The sequence below is a fragment of the Bufo bufo genome, chromosome 2 (assembly GCF_905171765.1).
Source record: "Bufo bufo chromosome 2, aBufBuf1.1, whole genome shotgun sequence".
NCBI classification, from domain to species: Eukaryota; Metazoa; Chordata; class Amphibia; order Anura; family Bufonidae; genus Bufo; species Bufo bufo.
In genome coordinates this window covers 37,451,440-37,469,404 of record NC_053390.1, presented here as the reverse complement: position 1 = coordinate 37,469,404, position 17,965 = coordinate 37,451,440, and the positions used below count along the sequence as shown (strand labels likewise).

Below are 17,965 nucleotides of genomic sequence, written 5' to 3'. Positions count from 1 at the left end.
ACGGAAAGGAGCAACGGATGTGGACAGCACACGGAGTGCTGTCCGCATCTTTTGCGGCCCCATTGAAGTGAATGGGTCCGCATCCAAGCCGCAAAAACTGCGGACCAAGACAACGGTCGTGTGCATGAGGCCTAATCCTGAGAAAATGTTATGCATGTTATGTAAGGGCGTCCGTGAACACGCACAGCGTCAATCACACGGGAGGAAGTTTTTAGTGTACATAGGGAAATAGGAAATCTGTGACACTTATATGGATGATATTGAGAATAAAACACAAGGGATTCATATTCCAAGCCACCAGTTCCGGGTTCACGGACGTCACAGTTAGTGCCTACAGCGAGGAGCGATGGCTCAGATCCCACAAGACCTGAAAGTGGTTTCAGATGATTGCTCCAGAGCTAGGATAATACCACTGTGTATTATTGTTGGCCTTACACTATCGGTACAATATTTCATTGTTTCCATGGCCTAGTAGACGCTTTTGAGGTCCAAGAACCAGCCTAAAGTTGAATGTTATGGTGTGCGATGTCCTCTGCTGGTGACCCACTCTATCTGGTTATATAGTGCCATAATAACCATGCTATATAGTGCCTAAATAGAAGAGCCATACAGTATGGTGCCCAAGAACAGTGCCATACGATGGGCCGGTAACATGTCCATAACAGAGTAAATAAAAATAGTGATTAGCGGCATAGGCAATATTCGAATTCGCGATATTTCGCCGATTTTTGGCTGAATATTCGCCATAAATTTGCAAATTCGAGAATTCGTGAATCGTGATCTCCAAAAAATCGACAATGTAATATATTTGCGATAAAAATTTGCGATTGAAATATTCGCTATCAACACTAAGGGTTAGGCAACTTTCCTTTTGCATGCTAAGTGCCGATATTCATGATAAATTCGTGATAAATTCGCAATTAGAATATTCGCGATCAACACTGTTCGTGAATACGAATATATAGCACTATATTCTAAATATTTGCGAATTCTCAAAATGGCGATATTCGCAATTAAAATGTGTGATCCGAATATTCGCGCTCAACACTAAATAACAACTCTCTACAGTGCCGCCACCATATAATGGCAGTGCCACACAATGTCGATACCACCATACAGTGCTCATATCATTCCAGCATACAGTGACCGCATAACTTCTCATAGCAGTGCAATACAATATCTAAATGAAACTGCTAGAAACATCATGGTGGCCAAAAGCCTCAGGTACGAGGTCACATGTGGCATCTCTGCAAGCAGGGGCAGCTGATGCACAGGGTGCATACCCCTGACTATGCAACTATGTAACAGCAGGGGGTGCAATAGCAAGCATATAACAGCAGGACAGGCCATAAATACGGATGGAGTAGAGTTAACACTCCTGTTTTCTGAGATTTCTGAGTTGTGTTATCTAATCTAAGCAAACACCTTCAATTGCTTTTCAATGGCTTTTGTCTCAAGATAATGCGATGATTTAAGAAATTTGAGTTAAGAACTGGAGTGCTAACCCTGCTACATCCTGTAGTATGTAACAGCAATATTACACTGTTAGCGTGGCGGCTGCGAGCCACCATTAAACTCACCATCTCACCCAGTGGTCCAGACCCACCCGCTGCCGTCCTCTTCCATACGGGTTTGGCTGCCAGGCCCTATCTGTTTCTCTGCTGCAGCCTGTTTGCTAGCACAGGGCACAACGAGCAGTCCCTCCAGACTTTGCAGACTTTAATCTTCACCAGCCAGTGACTGACAGCCTAGGGGTACTTCAGGCATCTGCCCGAGTAGGAGGGTGCCTGAGTAATAGGTCTCTTAGCTGGCTAGGCTCCTGCTAGGTGTGTTGTATCTTGTTGTCTGCCTTTGTACTGACCTCTGCCAGTTTACCCATATTTGACCCTTGCTGCCTGACCTGTGCCTGTCACCTGTATCGATCCTGTGCTGCCTGCCCTGACCTTGGACCTGTTACCTTACTAGGTATTACCTGACCCGTTCGATGCTGCGTCAGCTGACAACCACACAGAGACTACTCTGGAAGGTGCCTGAGTAATAGGTCTCTTAGCTGGCTAGGCTCCTGCTAGGTGTGTTGTATCTTGTTGTCTGCCTTTGTACGGACCTCTGCCAGTTTATCCATAGTTGACCCTTGCTGCCTGACCTGTGCCTGTCACCTGTATCGATCCTGTGCTGCCTGCCCTGACCTTGGACCTGTTACCTTAGGCCTCTTTCACACTTGCGTTGTTGGGATCCGGCATGCACTTCCGTTGCCGGAGGTGCCCGCCGGATCCGGAAAAACGCAAGTGTACTGAAAGCATTTGAAGACGGAACCGTCTTCCAAATGCTTTCAGTGTTACTATGGCACCCAGGACGCTATTAAAGTCCTGGTTGCCATAGTAGGAGCGGGGAGCAGGGGAGCAGTATACTTACAGTCCGTGCGGCTCCCGGGGCGCTCCAGAATGACGTCAGAGCGCCCCATGCGCATGGATGACGTGATCCATGCGCTTGGGGCGCCCTGACGTCACTCTGAAGCGCCCCGGGAGCCGCACGGACGGTAAGTATGCTGCTCTCCGCTACACTTTACCATGGCTGTCAGGACTTTAGCGTCCCGGCAGCCATGGTAACCACTCTGAAAAAGCTAAATGTCGGCTCCGGCAATGCGCCGAAACGACGTTTAGCTTAAGGCCGGATCCGGATCAATGCCTTCCAATGGGCATTAATTCCGGATCTGGCCTTGCGGCAAGTGTTCCGGATTTTTGGCCGGAGCAAAAAGCGCAGCATGCTGCGGTATTTTCTCCGGCCAACAAACGTTCCGTTCCGGAACTGAAGACATCCTGATGCATCCTGAACGGATTTCTCTCCATTCAGAATGCATTGGGATAAAACTGATCAGGATTCTTCCGGCATAGAGCCCCGACGACGGAACTCTATGCCGGAAGAAAAGAACGCAAGTGTGAAAGAGCCCTTACTAGGTATTACCTGACCCCTTTGATGCTGCGTCAGCTGACAACCACACAGAGACTACTCTGGAAGGTAGCAGTCTGGTGGCTCCCTTGCAGTAAAGTACAGATCCCTGTACAGGGATTAAAGGGTGTCTGCCAGGATAACGTCCTTGATTCCAGTTGAAAGACTGTTCAGTTTTCTGTGATCTAACAGAGAAATCAAATTTTAGGATTTAATATCGGAATTTATCTTCATGGGGGCATGGATTCATTTCATAACATTACTGATATTTGCATATTTCTGATGAAAATGATAAATGTTGCCTCATATCGAGTAGAGGTCAAGACCTGTGCAGACTGGAAATAGCTGCTGCCACATTGATCAATGATCTTAGTCATTTCCATGGAAAATTGATGAAGCTGGTGATATAAAGGGTCGTGGACAACTTCTAAGATATTGGGGAAAACAGAGCAGAAGTCAAGCTTCTTCCACCATTTGAACTGTTCTGTGAGTCTGGGAGCTTAGAAAACATTCAAATCATGGTCACATCAACACAGGACCCCAGTCTGAAGATGAGTGAACCACTCAGAATTCGGTTAGGTTCAGGCTCGCAAAATTTTTGAAAAAGTTCAATTTGGACCTGAATCGATTCGTACTGAACCTAAGTTGCTCCAATTACCCTGAAAATTTGTATATAACCTAACCCCTCCTAGGACTCAAGATTGTTAGAAAAAAAATATTTCTTTTATAAAAAATTATTTTTTCACTTCCTCCTCCCCAAGTTTTCAATGCTATGACAGCAAAAGTAAATGCTGTCTGAGTGACACTGACGCACATTGGGTAAACGCACGTTTGACAGCGTTAACATACAGCGTGTTTAAAAACACACCGCGCTGGCACAGGTGTTGTGTTTTTTCCCCCCCCCAAAGCATCTTAAAATTATCCCTTATCAGGAGCAGATGATGTTTAAACACACAGGGTGTTATGGGATTATTTTCATTTTATTTTTTTTAAAGTGGCTGGGGGGGACCAAGCATCCAAAAATTATGCATTGACAGTGTCAAAATGTCTGCCCAAATTACACGTACAAGTGTTGATTGGCAGAAAAAATAGAGGCTCGTTGTGAACAAGCCTAAAAAAATTCTCCCTTTTAATTGGGAGCAGCAGCAGTGCAGTGTGGATGGGGAAAGGGAAGGGAAGGCGGCAACAGCCTTACTGAAGATGATCGTCGGCAGGCTGCAGCAGTGGAATGATAGTGGCGATGACATGATGGAGGCAGGTAGGCAGCAAAAGTAGCAAGTTGGTGCACCATCAGCAAGGCCAGATTTATTCATCGGCCTCATCCGGAGTGTGAAAATCCTCCCCAATCCAGGCTTGGTTCATTTTGACAAAAGTGATGTTTTGGACACTGGCCGAAGACAACTTGGTCCGTTTGGGTGTCACCAGGCCCCTCGCGGTGCTGAAAACGCCCTCCGAGATTACACTGGAGGCTTGTCAAGAAAGAAGAATGAGAGTGTGCTGTGCCAGTTCAGGTCACTGTTCCTTTCTTCCTGTCCAAAAATCCATGGGGACAGGGAACAGGGTATGCACCAGAGACCATGGCCATAGTTTTTGCAGGCCTGAACTGAGACTGAAATGGTTGCTGCTGCTGTGGCTTCTGCTGCTTGTGGCGGTGGGTGACTTTGTGGGGGGGGGGGGGGGGTCCCTTTCAGACACAACGGCGACAGTCATTTGCTTGCCATAAGCTGCAACAAGCTGCATACACAGTATTTCCTGCTCATAATGTAATTTGGCCTCCCTTTCTGCAGGAGGAAAACATTCCCCCATTTTGCTTTGCTAGCGAGGGTCTAAAAGCATGGCTTTCCAGTAATCATCAGTCTGCTTGATGTCAATGATACGCCTGTCTTTCTGGCTCCACCCCCCACTGAGACAATTGAGTGTCCTGACCGATGCCATCGTCATCATCGTCCTCTTGCTCCTCCCCCTTATAATGTGTGCCAATACAAGAAAATACCCCCTTACAATGTGTACCAGTGCAGAAAATACCCTTTTTCAATGTGCATCAGTGTAACAGCGGCTGCTGTGCGCCACTGTTCCCCTGCTTACTGCCGCGGTCCCGGGCGCCGTGTTTATCTGATGCCAGTGTTTCCTTTCAGCCCTGGGCACAGCATGCTTGCTGCTCGTTTTCTGCAGCACATCCTTAAAGGCCGGCACGCGTCACTTCCTGTGCTTTATGGGTTGGATCATGTGACCTCCCTGACCAATCCTAGCCCTCCTGCACATATATAAGTGGCTCAGCCCCCTTCCCAGATACCTCAGTGTTAAGGTCCTTGTGTCCTGCTAAGGTTCCTGATATCTGCTTGTGTTCCTGACTTGTACTTGTGTTCCTGGACTCTTCTACCTGTTTTATCCCTGCCTGTTTGCCTTGACTCTCCTGTTGCCAATCCGAATTGCCTGACCTATACCTGTGCCGCCTGCCCTGACCTATTGCCTGTTTGGCTTCGCCTCTGCCTCATCCTTTGGTCCTGCACTGTTGCTCCTGGCTACGACTCGGCCTGCTGACAACACCTGTGCCAATCCTCCTCAAGAGGTAGCGACCTGGTGTTCCCCTCGGGAAAGTCTATACCCACCATCAGGGGTACTGTAAAGATCAATGGGTTCACTTAGACAACGCCCTTATAGGAGGTAGGACACATGGCACAGTGGGTTCACACCTGCTGGTTCGTGACAGCCAGTACAAAAAAATACCCTCTTACAATTTAGACCAGTACCAAAAATACCCCCTTATAACGTGCACCAGTACAAAAAAGTATCCTTTTATAGTGTGCACTAGTACGAAAAATACCCCCTTATAATAATAATAATAATAATAATAATACCATTTATTTATATAGCGGCACCATATTCCGTAGCACTTTACAAATTCATAGGGTTCATGTACAAAACAAAAGTAACTGGCTAATATGCAACTGAAACACTAGGAGTCAGGGCCCTGCTCGCAAGAGCTTACAATCTATAAAGAATTGGGGGTGACACATAAGGTAGTGATAAGTAGGATTTGAGCCATTATTGAACTGACAGGAGTGGTGCCGGCTGATCTGCTTCGGGTTTGGGACTACTAGAGGATCGAGTTTAGGCCAGAGGAGTTGGTGGGGGAAAGATTTAGTCTGGGAAAAGTCATTTTAGGTAGCTTGATAAGCCTGACTGAAAAGATATGTTTTTAAGGCACGTTTGAAGGTGGAGAAGTTGTGAATTGACCTAGTATTCCGGGGCAGAGTATTCCAGAGAGTAGGTGCAGCTCGAGAAAAGTCTTGAAGACGGGAGTGAGAGGTACGAATTATGGAGGTTATTAATCTTAGGTCGCTAACAGAACGGAGAGCACGAGTACGGTGATGTATGGAGGTGCAGCACTGTGGAGAGCACGAGTAGGGTGGTAGATGGAGATGAGGGAGGAGATGTATGGAGTGTGCCAGTGCAAAAAATGCCCCCTTAAAATGTGTGCCAGTACAAGAAATGCCCCCTTCTGTGTGCTAGTACAAAAAATGCTCCCTCTCGGTGCCACCATGATGTGTCCCAGTACAATAACATGCCCCTTATGTATGCCAGTACACAATGCCACTATTTAGTGCCCCCGTAGTGTTCCCCCTCATCCTGTTGACCCAACAACATGATGCAAAATAAATGGCAATAAACTCAAAAACCTTCATGCGGCTGTCAGCGATGCAGTGCAGGCCTTTTACGGCCTGTTTCCTAAGCTGTCCATCATTGCGCCACCTGTGCTGGGCTCTGATAGGCTAAAGGCACTCCTGAAGCCTATCAGAGAAAGGTGGGGCAGGGAGACATTGCTCTCTTGCCCAGTCGCAGCACCTAACTGTATCGCTGTCCTGAGGAAGGCAATATGAAATTGGTGGTGCGCCACTGGCAAAGGGGGTCCTGTGGGCCCTCCTGGCTAAGGTCTCAGTTGAGACCACTGAGACCCCTATATCTACTGGTTCTCACGTCTCTTCATTTCTAGTGACCTTTACATAGTACCGAGCCTTCAGGCTCCAACATCCAGATTATATACTACGTCACCAAGTGCACAGAAAGCCCATAATATAGAGACGTGTGAAAAAGGAAGTGCTTGAATATTTATTGTGTAACCTAATGATATTTGCTCTTCAATCTATAAAGGCATAATGTAACAAAAAAATCATTTAAACTGACTAATGTGACAAAGTTAGGGCTCCCTTGGCAGGAATACCTGGTATTACAACCTTTGGCAGACGCAAGCTCCTGCAGTCATTTATAACTGGAAGACATTTTTCCCTTTCCCATCAGCATCTCGATGGAGTTTAGATCCGGGCTGCACCTTGAATTCTCAATTTTTCTTATTTTTCAGCCATTTCTTGGTGGAGTTATTGGTGCATTCAGGGCTCTTGCTCATGGGGGTGCATGGGGGTGCATCAGGCTGATCATATCAGATATGCTAATGGATCCCCCATCAATCAACTAGGGGAAATTTAGTTTGTCAAATATTTCTTGGAAAGTGAATGGCTAACTAAATTACACATGGACCAGAGTGCCAAAACTAGAGTATGACTCACCTAACAGCCTGTAAGCGGGCATAAACATTAAAGAGAACAAGGACTCACAGGCAAGTATTAAATGTTGACGCGTTTCAACTCACACTCAGGTTTTAATCATTATATCCCCCTTAACGATGTATTATAGTTACAACATAATAACTGATTGGTGGAAGTCCGACCACTGGGACCTCCATATTTCATGGTGGTCCTTCTTTTGAATTCACTGGTGGTTTAGCATACATACAGGTTCTGTGGACTGACAGAGATAGCTGGGTGCTCTACTCAGCTGTGCGGCCAGTCCCATACAGATGAATGGCTCACAAACATGCTTGGCCCAGTAAGAGGCTGATGCTCATGTAGTTGTGCTGCACCACAAACTGATGGGAGGGATAAAGATGAGGAAGTATCGGGAAGGGATTTGGTGCCAAGGGACAGAGTGCAACTGGACCACATGTCATGGCTGGGGAGCCTATTGTTGGCTTACTTACTGGTGATATTTTGTCCTTGGATTGTCCATTTTGAGCATGTCAGTGAGCTGGAGGCCAAGCGGGCTCATCAACTGAGTGAGAAGGTGCATGAGCAAATGCTGAGGAGGTCTCCTGGGGTTCTCTAGGGACCCAAAATACAATAGATGTCTAAACAGTGCCATGAAGCAAGGCTTGTAGTATAGTCACCAGAGCATAGATGGGAGCCGACAGGGGAAATTAGTGACATTTGGTTGGTGTGGGCTGGGAGCTCCATCTGCCATACAAGAACTTGACTCTGTAGGGAGACTGTGGTGAACAGAGGTGAGCTTGGAAAGAGTTGCTGAGACGTGGCCTGAATCTACCTTCAGTACTGGAAAGAATCAACCCTAGGGGAAGGCAAAAGGTTTGTTGGGATGCCTGAGACCAGTTGTGTTGTTCCAGCTATGGTTTAATTCAAATTAATTATATTCAGTGTTATATCTGTTATCTACTGTGTACTTTGCTGATATCTAGTAGGCATTGTTATATTTGGTTTCTCAGACATGCTTCACAGAGCTGAAGAGGGGACTTTGTTTTGACCTCTATCAGCAAGGTACATTCAATAAATTACCTAAAGGCATATCTCTCACTTGAATTCTACATGCAACTGCTTTTACTAGGGAAATAATTATAGCAAGTTCACTATCTTCTTTGCTTGTTCAAGAAATTACCACTTACACTCATCAGAGACTTCTATCATGTACGCCGGTTGAAGAATACCAGTCCTGGAGGGGGCTATAAGGATGTCATAGAGGGGGTCATGTAAGACCTGTAAGGCCTGGGGGGTGACCAATGTATAGCAGGGGATGGACTTCTGTGTGGCCTTTGATGTGACCTGGATAGTTTAGTTCTAGGTCCCAGTGAAAGACTGGTATCCAGGACTCAGGAGGATCCTCAACCTCATGAGTGACTTCAGGCAGGAGAATTCATGGGTTTTGTTACTTTTTATGATATTTTTATGAGCTTTTTCTACATTTTAGGAGACACTTTGTTGATAAGAAAGTAATTTTTACTGACAAGAAGAAGAAATTGTCCTTGGTACTCAGCAATATGAGGCTATGAAATGCATCGCCATCCCTTCATTCGCAGTAAACTTCTGGCAGGTCCTGGTTGTGATGTCCATTAGTAATAAAAGGATCTCATAGTAATAAACAGCAAAATGAATGAACCTGCCAGACACGCGGCGAATCTCTTGATTGTTTCTTTGTTCTCTTGTTCTTGTGCAGCTCAAATATAAATTGATTTGCAATAAATTCTAGGCAATGAAGTAGACATTTGTAAATCACAGCATGGCCCTACATACAAGAGCAGTGCGATAAGCTACGGCAGAAGAAAAGTTAGCCTAGGCTTTCAGCAAAACAGAATCAGTCTAGGGGCTGGTGCATATGGGATTGCATAACTCAGTTTTATACGGTGCTGCCATAGGGCTTCTACTGAAGTGCATAAGACTGCTACTGTATAGCACCTTTGTATTTGACAAGATGTAAAAGGATCCCTGCCTTTACTTCCATGGTAAAAAAGATACATAAAAAATAGGTAAAACAACTAGATATAGTTTTTCTGACAATATAGAAGCAAGGTCGGGCCCCCTGAAGAAGCATGGACCCAATGCTGAGGGCCCCTGTGATTTTCCATTTCGAAGGGCATTTTTTTGCGAGACAACGTACGGGGAAACTGAAAAAAAAATCCAAATAGGGTTAAATTGGAGAAAACCGCAATTCCACCATATTTTTTTGTTTTATATTTCTTATTTGGTAAGGGCCCATTCACATGACCGTACGTATATTTGAGATCGCATCTGTTCCACGGACAAGACAAGAATAGGTATTTCTATTATAGGGCTGCGGACCGCAAAAATGGATACGGTCATCTGAATAAGCCCTAAAACTGATCTGTTACCTTCATTCCGCAGGTTATTACATTTACAGAGATACCACATTTATATATTTTTATCTGTGATTTAATACTTAAAAAAAGTAAAAACTTTGAAAAAAACTCATTTTTTTTCTTTGCATCACCATATTCTGACCACCTACGGAGCTATGTACCGGTATTTTTGTGGGGCAGTGCTTAGCTTTTATTGATATCACTTTGGAGCGTATGACTTTTATTTTTATTTTTTTGCATTAGTATAACAGTTTATTTATTTTTTAAATAATCTTTATTAATTACTTATAGTTTACAAATATTCAATAATTCCATTTAGCTTTACTATTTTTCTTAGCAATATAAACAGTAGTACATTACTATCATCCCTCCTGCTGCTTAGTTCACTCCTGAAGGGGGGGTGAAATAAAAAAATATAGTAGTGCTCGCCGCTCTCCTTCCCGTCCCCACACTGCCACCCAGGCCCCCCCGTCCATGCCCCGAGTCCATCACTGTCCACCGGTTACTAGGCCAGCCACTTTTTAGCAAACATATATTTCTTCCTACGGTAATTGACACCAAGTGAAATTCTTCTCCAACAAGCGAGAATCTGGTCAAATTCTCCCATTCCTTAACTGTAGGTAGCGCCCTATCTCCCCAATGTGCCACAATACATTTCCTAGCGTAGAATAATAGTTTAGATGCTACTTCTTGATCTTTGGAAGTAACCATTTTATCCATCACACCCAGGATACATGCCTCAAAGCTAATGGGGAGTTTAAACAGGTGATATTCCTCTATTTTTTCCTTCACATTCCTCCAGAAGTACTGGATTTTTAGACATGTCCAAAGTATATGAACATCATCTACCCCTACTTCCCTGCATTTTTTACAGCTAAATTGTTAAAATTTATAACTCTTCACTAGAATCTTCGGGGAGTAGTATAAACGATAAAGTATATTAAATTGCGTAATTCTATATGAGAAGTTATTTAAAACCTTATTTTTAGACTGTATGGCCTTTTCCCAGAATTCTTCCTGTTGCAAGTTAAAAACCTCTTGCCATCTATAATTTAGGGTAGTTACACTGTAGCTCTTTTATTAGTCTTCTGATGTAACAGACGTCCATACACTTTGGAGATCAGTCTCCTCTCTACCGCTAGATAAAAAATATCCGCTAAAAATCTTGGAAGGAGAGCTATTTGTGTACCTTTTCCTAGCTCCGCACGCAGAGCTTGTTTCAATTGTACATAGAAGAGTCAGATCTTTATTTCCCAAAATATATTCATTTTGGAGATCTTGATAGGTTATTATATCCCCCTCTCTCCATATCTGACCCAATTTGAATATTCCATATTTCCACCAGATAATTTTGTTCAATTAGTTTTAGTTCCTTTAGATGAATATTGTCCCAAAACAAAGTGTCTGAGTGTATTTCCTTTTGAGACCACAATTCTTTTACCATGTTCCAAGATTTATTCCATAGGTCAAATAGGGGTATTTTATTAACTTGTTGATTTAACAATATGTCTGCTTCTACTAATTGGAAGATACTACATTTTTCTAACCTTTTATTAATCCCCGCTACCATATTCTTATACCTATATGACTTGCTCCACATTATCATATTTCTAATCTGTCCAGAAACAAAATACAGCTCCAAATCCGGAACGGATAATCCACCCTCTCTTTCATGGATATATAATATCTATGCTCTTGTCCTTGGTTTTTTACCTCGCCATATCAAGTCCGTTATTAAAGTGGCTATTGTTTTAAACATTCTTCTGGGGATTATTATCGGTGTGTTCCAAAACATATAGTTTAACGAGAGTAATATGCACATTTTAACCAGTGAGATACGACCTGCCATCGAAATATGTATTTTTTTCCAAACCACTATTTTCTTCCGCAACTCCTGTAGTTTAGGGAGCACATTTAACTGTATATAGTCCCCAGGACTAGTTGTTATCCGGATACCTAGATATTTAAATAATTCTCTGCTCTCTTTAACTTTTAAAGATCCTGGTAGGAAACCATTCAGAGGATCAATCGGGATACAGGCCGACTTGGACCAGTTTATATTTAGTCCAGAATATTTACTATAATCTTTGAATACCTGAAATATCTTAATAAGTGAACCGTGAGATCCCACAAACAGCATAATATCATCTGCATACAAGGAAATTATTTCTTCATGAGCCCCAAATCTAAAGCCTATAATTTGTTTATCTTGTCTAATAATATCAGCTAAAGGTTCCATAGCTATAGGGAATAACATCGGGGATAGGGGGCAGCCCTGCCTAACCCCCCTACCAATAGATATTTTATCTGAATATTCGCCATTCAATATTACCCTTGCAGAAACTTCGACATACAATAATCTAACCCAGGATATAAAATTATCTAAAAACCCCATTCTCTCCAATGTAGCGAATAAGAAAGGCCATTCTATGGTGTCGAAAGGCTTTGCGGCATCTATGGTTACAATCATACGTTCACCACAATTCGAGGATTCCAGCTGGGTATTCATAAAGTATCTAATTATATTGTCAGTTGTAGTTTTGCCTGCCATAAACCCCGACTGGTCCTCATGAATAATCCCGGAAACCACTCTCCCCAATCTTTTTGCCAAGGTCCTTGCCAGTATTTTATTGTCCGTGTTTATTAATGAAATAGGGCGATAAGAATCTGGGAATACTGGGTCTTTCCCTGGTTTTAGTATAAGTGTTATTAGGGCTTCTCTCACAGAGTCCGGAAGTTTTCCTGATTCCCTTGAGGATAACCATATTTTGGGCAATTTTGAAGTTAATACTTCTTTATATTGAGCACAGACTTCAAACGGGATCCCATCTATTCCCGGGGTCTTATTCTTGGTTATCTTAGATAGAATTACCTCCACTTCTGTAATGTCTAAAGGAGCTTCTAAACTTTCTCTTTGAACCTCAGTTAGCTTTATAATAGTAATTTTCTCGAGGAACTGTTGTATTTCCATCACACTCTTATTTATCTTACTACGATACATATTTTCAAAGTATTCCTTAAGAAACTCCATTTTAGCCGATTGTTCAACAATTTTGTGGCCAGATTTATCTACCAGGCAATGTATGTAATTATTATTTTTTGTCTGGGTTGCCACCAAAGCGGCCAACTTTTTGCTGGGTATATGAGCACAGATATAATTGTCTCTTACAAAGTTCTCTTTTTGTTGTTCCGCCAGTAAAAGTAGGTCGCTTTCCAATTTGGCTGCTTTATCTGTCCACACTTTATAATTTTGTGCAATGGGGTTTTCAATATATTTTTTTTCAAGTTTTTCCACCTCACTTTCTAGTTCCATTATTTTTTTCCTAATTCCTTTCCTATATATTACAGTGTATTTAGTGATAATCCCTCTTATATATGCCTTTGCGGCCTCCCATACCATATCATTTTTGGATTAACCCTCATTTATCTCAAAATATTCCCTACTCTCTTTCAATATCTTATTGTGAGTACCCATTATATTAATCCATCCTATATTTATATTCATCCTTGTGTTTTTTTTTTTTTTTTTATATTTATATTTATTGTGTTATGATCCGATAACCCCCGTCCTCCATACTTAATCTGTTCAATATCCTGTGCACCTTTATTATCAGTGAAAACCTAGTCTATTCGTGACAAACTCCCATGAGTTTTGGAAAAACAAGAATATCTTTTTAAATTTGGGTTTCTTATCCTCCAAATATCAAGCCAGCCTAGTTGTGTTATGATATCTTTTAATTTAGAGCCTGTATTGGTTAGTTGGAGATTATTTTGTCTACATCTATCCATTTGAGCATCCATTACATTATTAAAGTCTCCCATTACTAAAAGTGGTTTATCACCTGCCTTAAGCACAAACTCATTTATTTTTAATAAGGCCTCTGATCTAAAAGGAGGCGGTATATATACATTTGCTATAATCCATGCTCTGCCTTCTATTATGCAGTCCATAAGAACATATCGACCTTCCTTATCTATAGCTGTATTCACTATTATAATATCTATATTTCAATGGATTAATATGCTCATCCCTCTTGCATATGATGAAAACACCGAATGGAAAGCATACTGTATCCATGGCCTACTCACCCCTACTGTCGTCTCATTTGTCAGGTGTGTCTATTGCAAGCAGACTATGGCAGGGTGAAACCTTTGAATTGCATCAAAATGTGCTACTCTCTTAGTTCCCCTACTCAATCCCCATAATGTTCCATGAAACTACTCTCATGCAGTGTCGTCAACAATATATTGGGAGCTATCCATTTCTCAAAAGTATGTAAATGTAGACCCGGAGAAGGAGAAGGGGAGAAGGGTAGCCAGGGGAGACGGAATACAGTAAAAAGAGAAGAGCAAAAAATAAAAAGGCCCATATCCTCCACTTGATTCCCCCCCCCCCAGGAATGCATGTCGCAGCAATTACCAAGCCCTCCCTGAATGGCCCAGGATACCATCTGAACCTGGCCCTCTCTCTTGCATTACTCCCTCTCGTATGAGCCCCAGCCCTATTTTCCCTTAGCTTTTTATCTTTCCCTTCATCCATTCTTCCGCTGCCTCTGCTGTATCAAAAAAACTCATTTTTTTTTCTCCCATTCAACCCTCAACTTGGCTGGAAATATCATTGAGTACTTTACATTATTTATACGCAACTTTTTTTTTAACATCGATAAAATGACTTCTTTCTCTTTGCATAATCAGATAAATGCATTATTATTGTACCCCCATATTCCAGCTTTCCCTTTATTTCTTGACCTTCGTAAAACACTTCTTCCTTGTCCCTCACCGACAAAAAAATTATTATTATTGGGCGCGGTCTTGTACCGGGGGGAGGCAGCCTTGCCGGCAGCCTATGAGCTCGCTCTATAAAATTTTTATAATCTGAGATGTTCTGACCCAGTTGTTCCCTTAACCAGGTTTGTATAAAACCGCAGGGATCTTGTCCCTCCACTCCCTCCGGGAATCCCAAACATCTCAGGTTGGACCTCCTAGACCTGTTTTCTAAATCCAGTAGTTTAAAGTACATTTCTCTTGAACTATTATCTGCAACAGGTCCTCTGAATCAGATGTTCTCTTCTCTACTTCTAATAGCCTATCTCTGTATTTTTGTAAATCCGTCCTGAGGAGCCCCACCATTTCCTTAATATTTCCAGTCTGGAGAGAGAGGTCCGTTATTGCCAGGTTACATTTTTTTTATTTCTTGAAATATATCCTGCACACTCGGCGCCTGCTCTGCCTGAATCACAACATCTCTCTGCCCCTCTTTAAACTGTTCTGTAGCTCTCTCTTCCCAGGCTGGAACTCACCTCCGGATAATGTCATCCTCACACTCTCTATCAAGCCGGGGTCCCTTTCCTGAATTTGGGATATATCATCTTTCTTCTTTCTAGGTGGGCTAATCTGACTACTTGTATTAATCAATAATTGTTGTTTAACTCTTTCTGCCCTCTTAAACATCGGGGAAATCAAAGTGTTTAGTTCTGGGTGATTTCTCCCCCTTTTCCCTGCCCTCTGCCTAGACATTTCTGAATTAGGCTACTTTCACACTAGCGTTCGGGGTTCCGCTTGTGAGCTCCGTTTGAAGGCTCTCACAAGCGGCCCCGAACGGATCCGTACTGCCCCAATGCATTCTGAGTGGATGCGGATCCGCTCAGAATGTATCAGTCTGGCAGCGTTCAGCCTCCGCTCCGCTCAGCAGGCGGACACCCGAATGCAGCTTGCAGCGTTTTGGTGTCCGCCTGGCTGTGCGGAGCCAAACGGATCCGTCCAGACTTACAATGCAAGTCAATGGGGACGGATCCGTTTGACGTTGACACGATATGGTGCAATTGCAAACGGATCCGTCCCCCATTGACTTTCAATGTAAAGTCAGGAGTTAATATACCATAGGATCGGAGTTTTCTCCAATCCGATGGTATATTTTAACTTGAAGCGTCCCCATCACCATGGGAACGCCTCTATGTTAGAATATACCATCGGATTTGAGTTACATCGTGAAACTCAGATCCGACAGTATATTCTAACACAGAGGCGTTCCCATGGTGATGGGGACGCTTCAAGTTAGAATATACTAAAAGAACTGTGTACATGACTGCCCCCTGCTGCCTGGCAGGTGCTGCCAGGCAGCAGGGGGAAGACCCCCCCTCCTGTATTCAACTCATTGGTGGCCAGTGCGGCCCCCCCTCCCTCCCCAGTATTAAATGTGACCAGTGCGGCCCCCCTCCCTCTCTCCCTCAATTGCTTCTCCCATAGACTGTAATGGTTTTACATTGCAGCCTATGGGAGTTTCATTATGTTCATGTGGAGCCCTGTCACATGTACAGGGTTAAAGAGATTATCTGATTCTATATAAATAAAACTTTATCTCTACATAAATGAAAAAAGTTCTAAAATTTTCAAATAGACTTTCTGTTTCAATTCTTCACCATTTTCAAGATCACTGCTTGCTGTTAGTGAAAAAGAACACTCTAGCATCTATTCAGTGGCAGTAAGCCTGTCCACAGCTACTCCTGATCTCAGCTGAGAAGTGCATACAGTTGTATCCAGTCTAGACAATGCTCTGTGAGCTAAACAGCCCGGACTCCAGACTGATACATTGTAACAAACTAGCACAGTTGTATCCAGTCTAGACAATGCTCTGTGAGCTAAACAGCCCGGACTCCAGACTGATACATTGTAACAAACTAGCACAGTTGTATCCAGTCTAGACAATGCTCTGTGAGCTAAACAGCCTGGACTCCAGACTGATACATTGTAACAAACTAGCACAGTTGTATCCAGTCTAGACAATCCTCTGTGAGCTAAACAGCCCGGACTCCAGACTGATACATTGTAACAAACTAGCAGAGTTGTATCCAGTGTAGACAATGCTCTGTGAGCTAAACAGCCCGGACTCCAGACTGATACATTGTAACAAACCAGCACAGTTGTATCCAGTCTAGACAATGCTCTGTGAGCTAAACAGCCCGGACTCCAGACTGATACATTGTAACAAACTAGCACAGTTGTATCCAGTCTAGACAATGCTCTGTGAGCTAAACAGCCCGGACTCCAGACTGATACATTGTAACAAACTAGCACAGTTGTATCCAGTCTAGACAATGCTCTGTGAGCTAAACAGCCCGGACTCCAGACTGATACATTGTAACAAACTAGCACAGTTGTATCCAGTCTAGACAATGCTCTGTGAGCTAAACAGCCCGGACTCCAGACTGATACATTGTAACAAACTAGCACAGTTGTATCCAGTCTAGACAATGCTCTGTGAGCTAAACAGCCCGTACTCCAGACTGATACATTGTAACAAACTAGTACAGTTGTATCCAGTCTAGACAATGCTCTGTGAGCTAAACAGCCCGGACTCCAGACTGATACATTGTAACAAACTAGCACAGTTGTATCCAGTCTAGACAAGGCTCTATGAGCTAAACAGCCCGGACTCCAGACTGATACATTGTAACAAACTAGCACAGTTGTATCCAGTCTAGACAATGCTCTGTGAGCTAAACAGCCCGGACTCCAGACTGATACATTGTAACAAACTAGTACAGTTGTATCCAGACTAGACAATGCTTTGTGAGCTAAACAGCCCGGACCCCAGACTGATACATTGTAACAAACTAGCAGAGTTGTATCCAGTCTAGACAATGTTCTGTGAGCTAAACAGCCCAGACTCCAGACTGATACATTGTAGCAAACCATAAGAGAGATTTGCTGATGATATATTTGGCTCAAAGAGCATTGTCTAGACTGTGTACTACATTCATGGCAAAAAGATTTGAGGCTGAAATAAATTTTTGCTTTTACACAGTTTACTCCTTCCGTTTTTTTGGTGGCAATTTGCATTAACTCTCGATTGTTATGAATCACAAAAAAAAAAAAACATTTCCACTTAATTTCAGTCCCGCTACAAAATGACCTGCTAATTTAAATTCAATGATCTTAGAGAAAGTGTTAGGCCCCTTTCACACGAGCGAGTATTCCGCGCGGATGCGATGCGTGAGTTGAACGCATTGCACCGTCACTGAATCCTGACCCATTCATTTCTATGGGGCTGTGCACACGAACGGTGATTTTCACGCATCA

The 17,965-nt window shown here is 43.1% G+C and overlaps 1 protein-coding gene across 1 annotated transcript in view; it reads right to left on the bottom strand.

The window, feature by feature from the left end:
- LOC120990694 (cysteine-rich, acidic integral membrane protein-like) overlaps positions 1–12,917 on the bottom strand; it is a 126,308-nt gene extending 113,391 nt beyond the window's left edge. Inside the window, exon 1 of the mRNA XM_040419601.1 lies at positions 12,759–12,917. Coding sequence (XP_040275535.1) covers positions 12,759–12,917 — 159 coding nt within the window. The remainder of the gene's footprint in view (positions 1–12,758) is intronic.
- Positions 12,918–17,965: the final 5,048 nt, after the last annotated feature.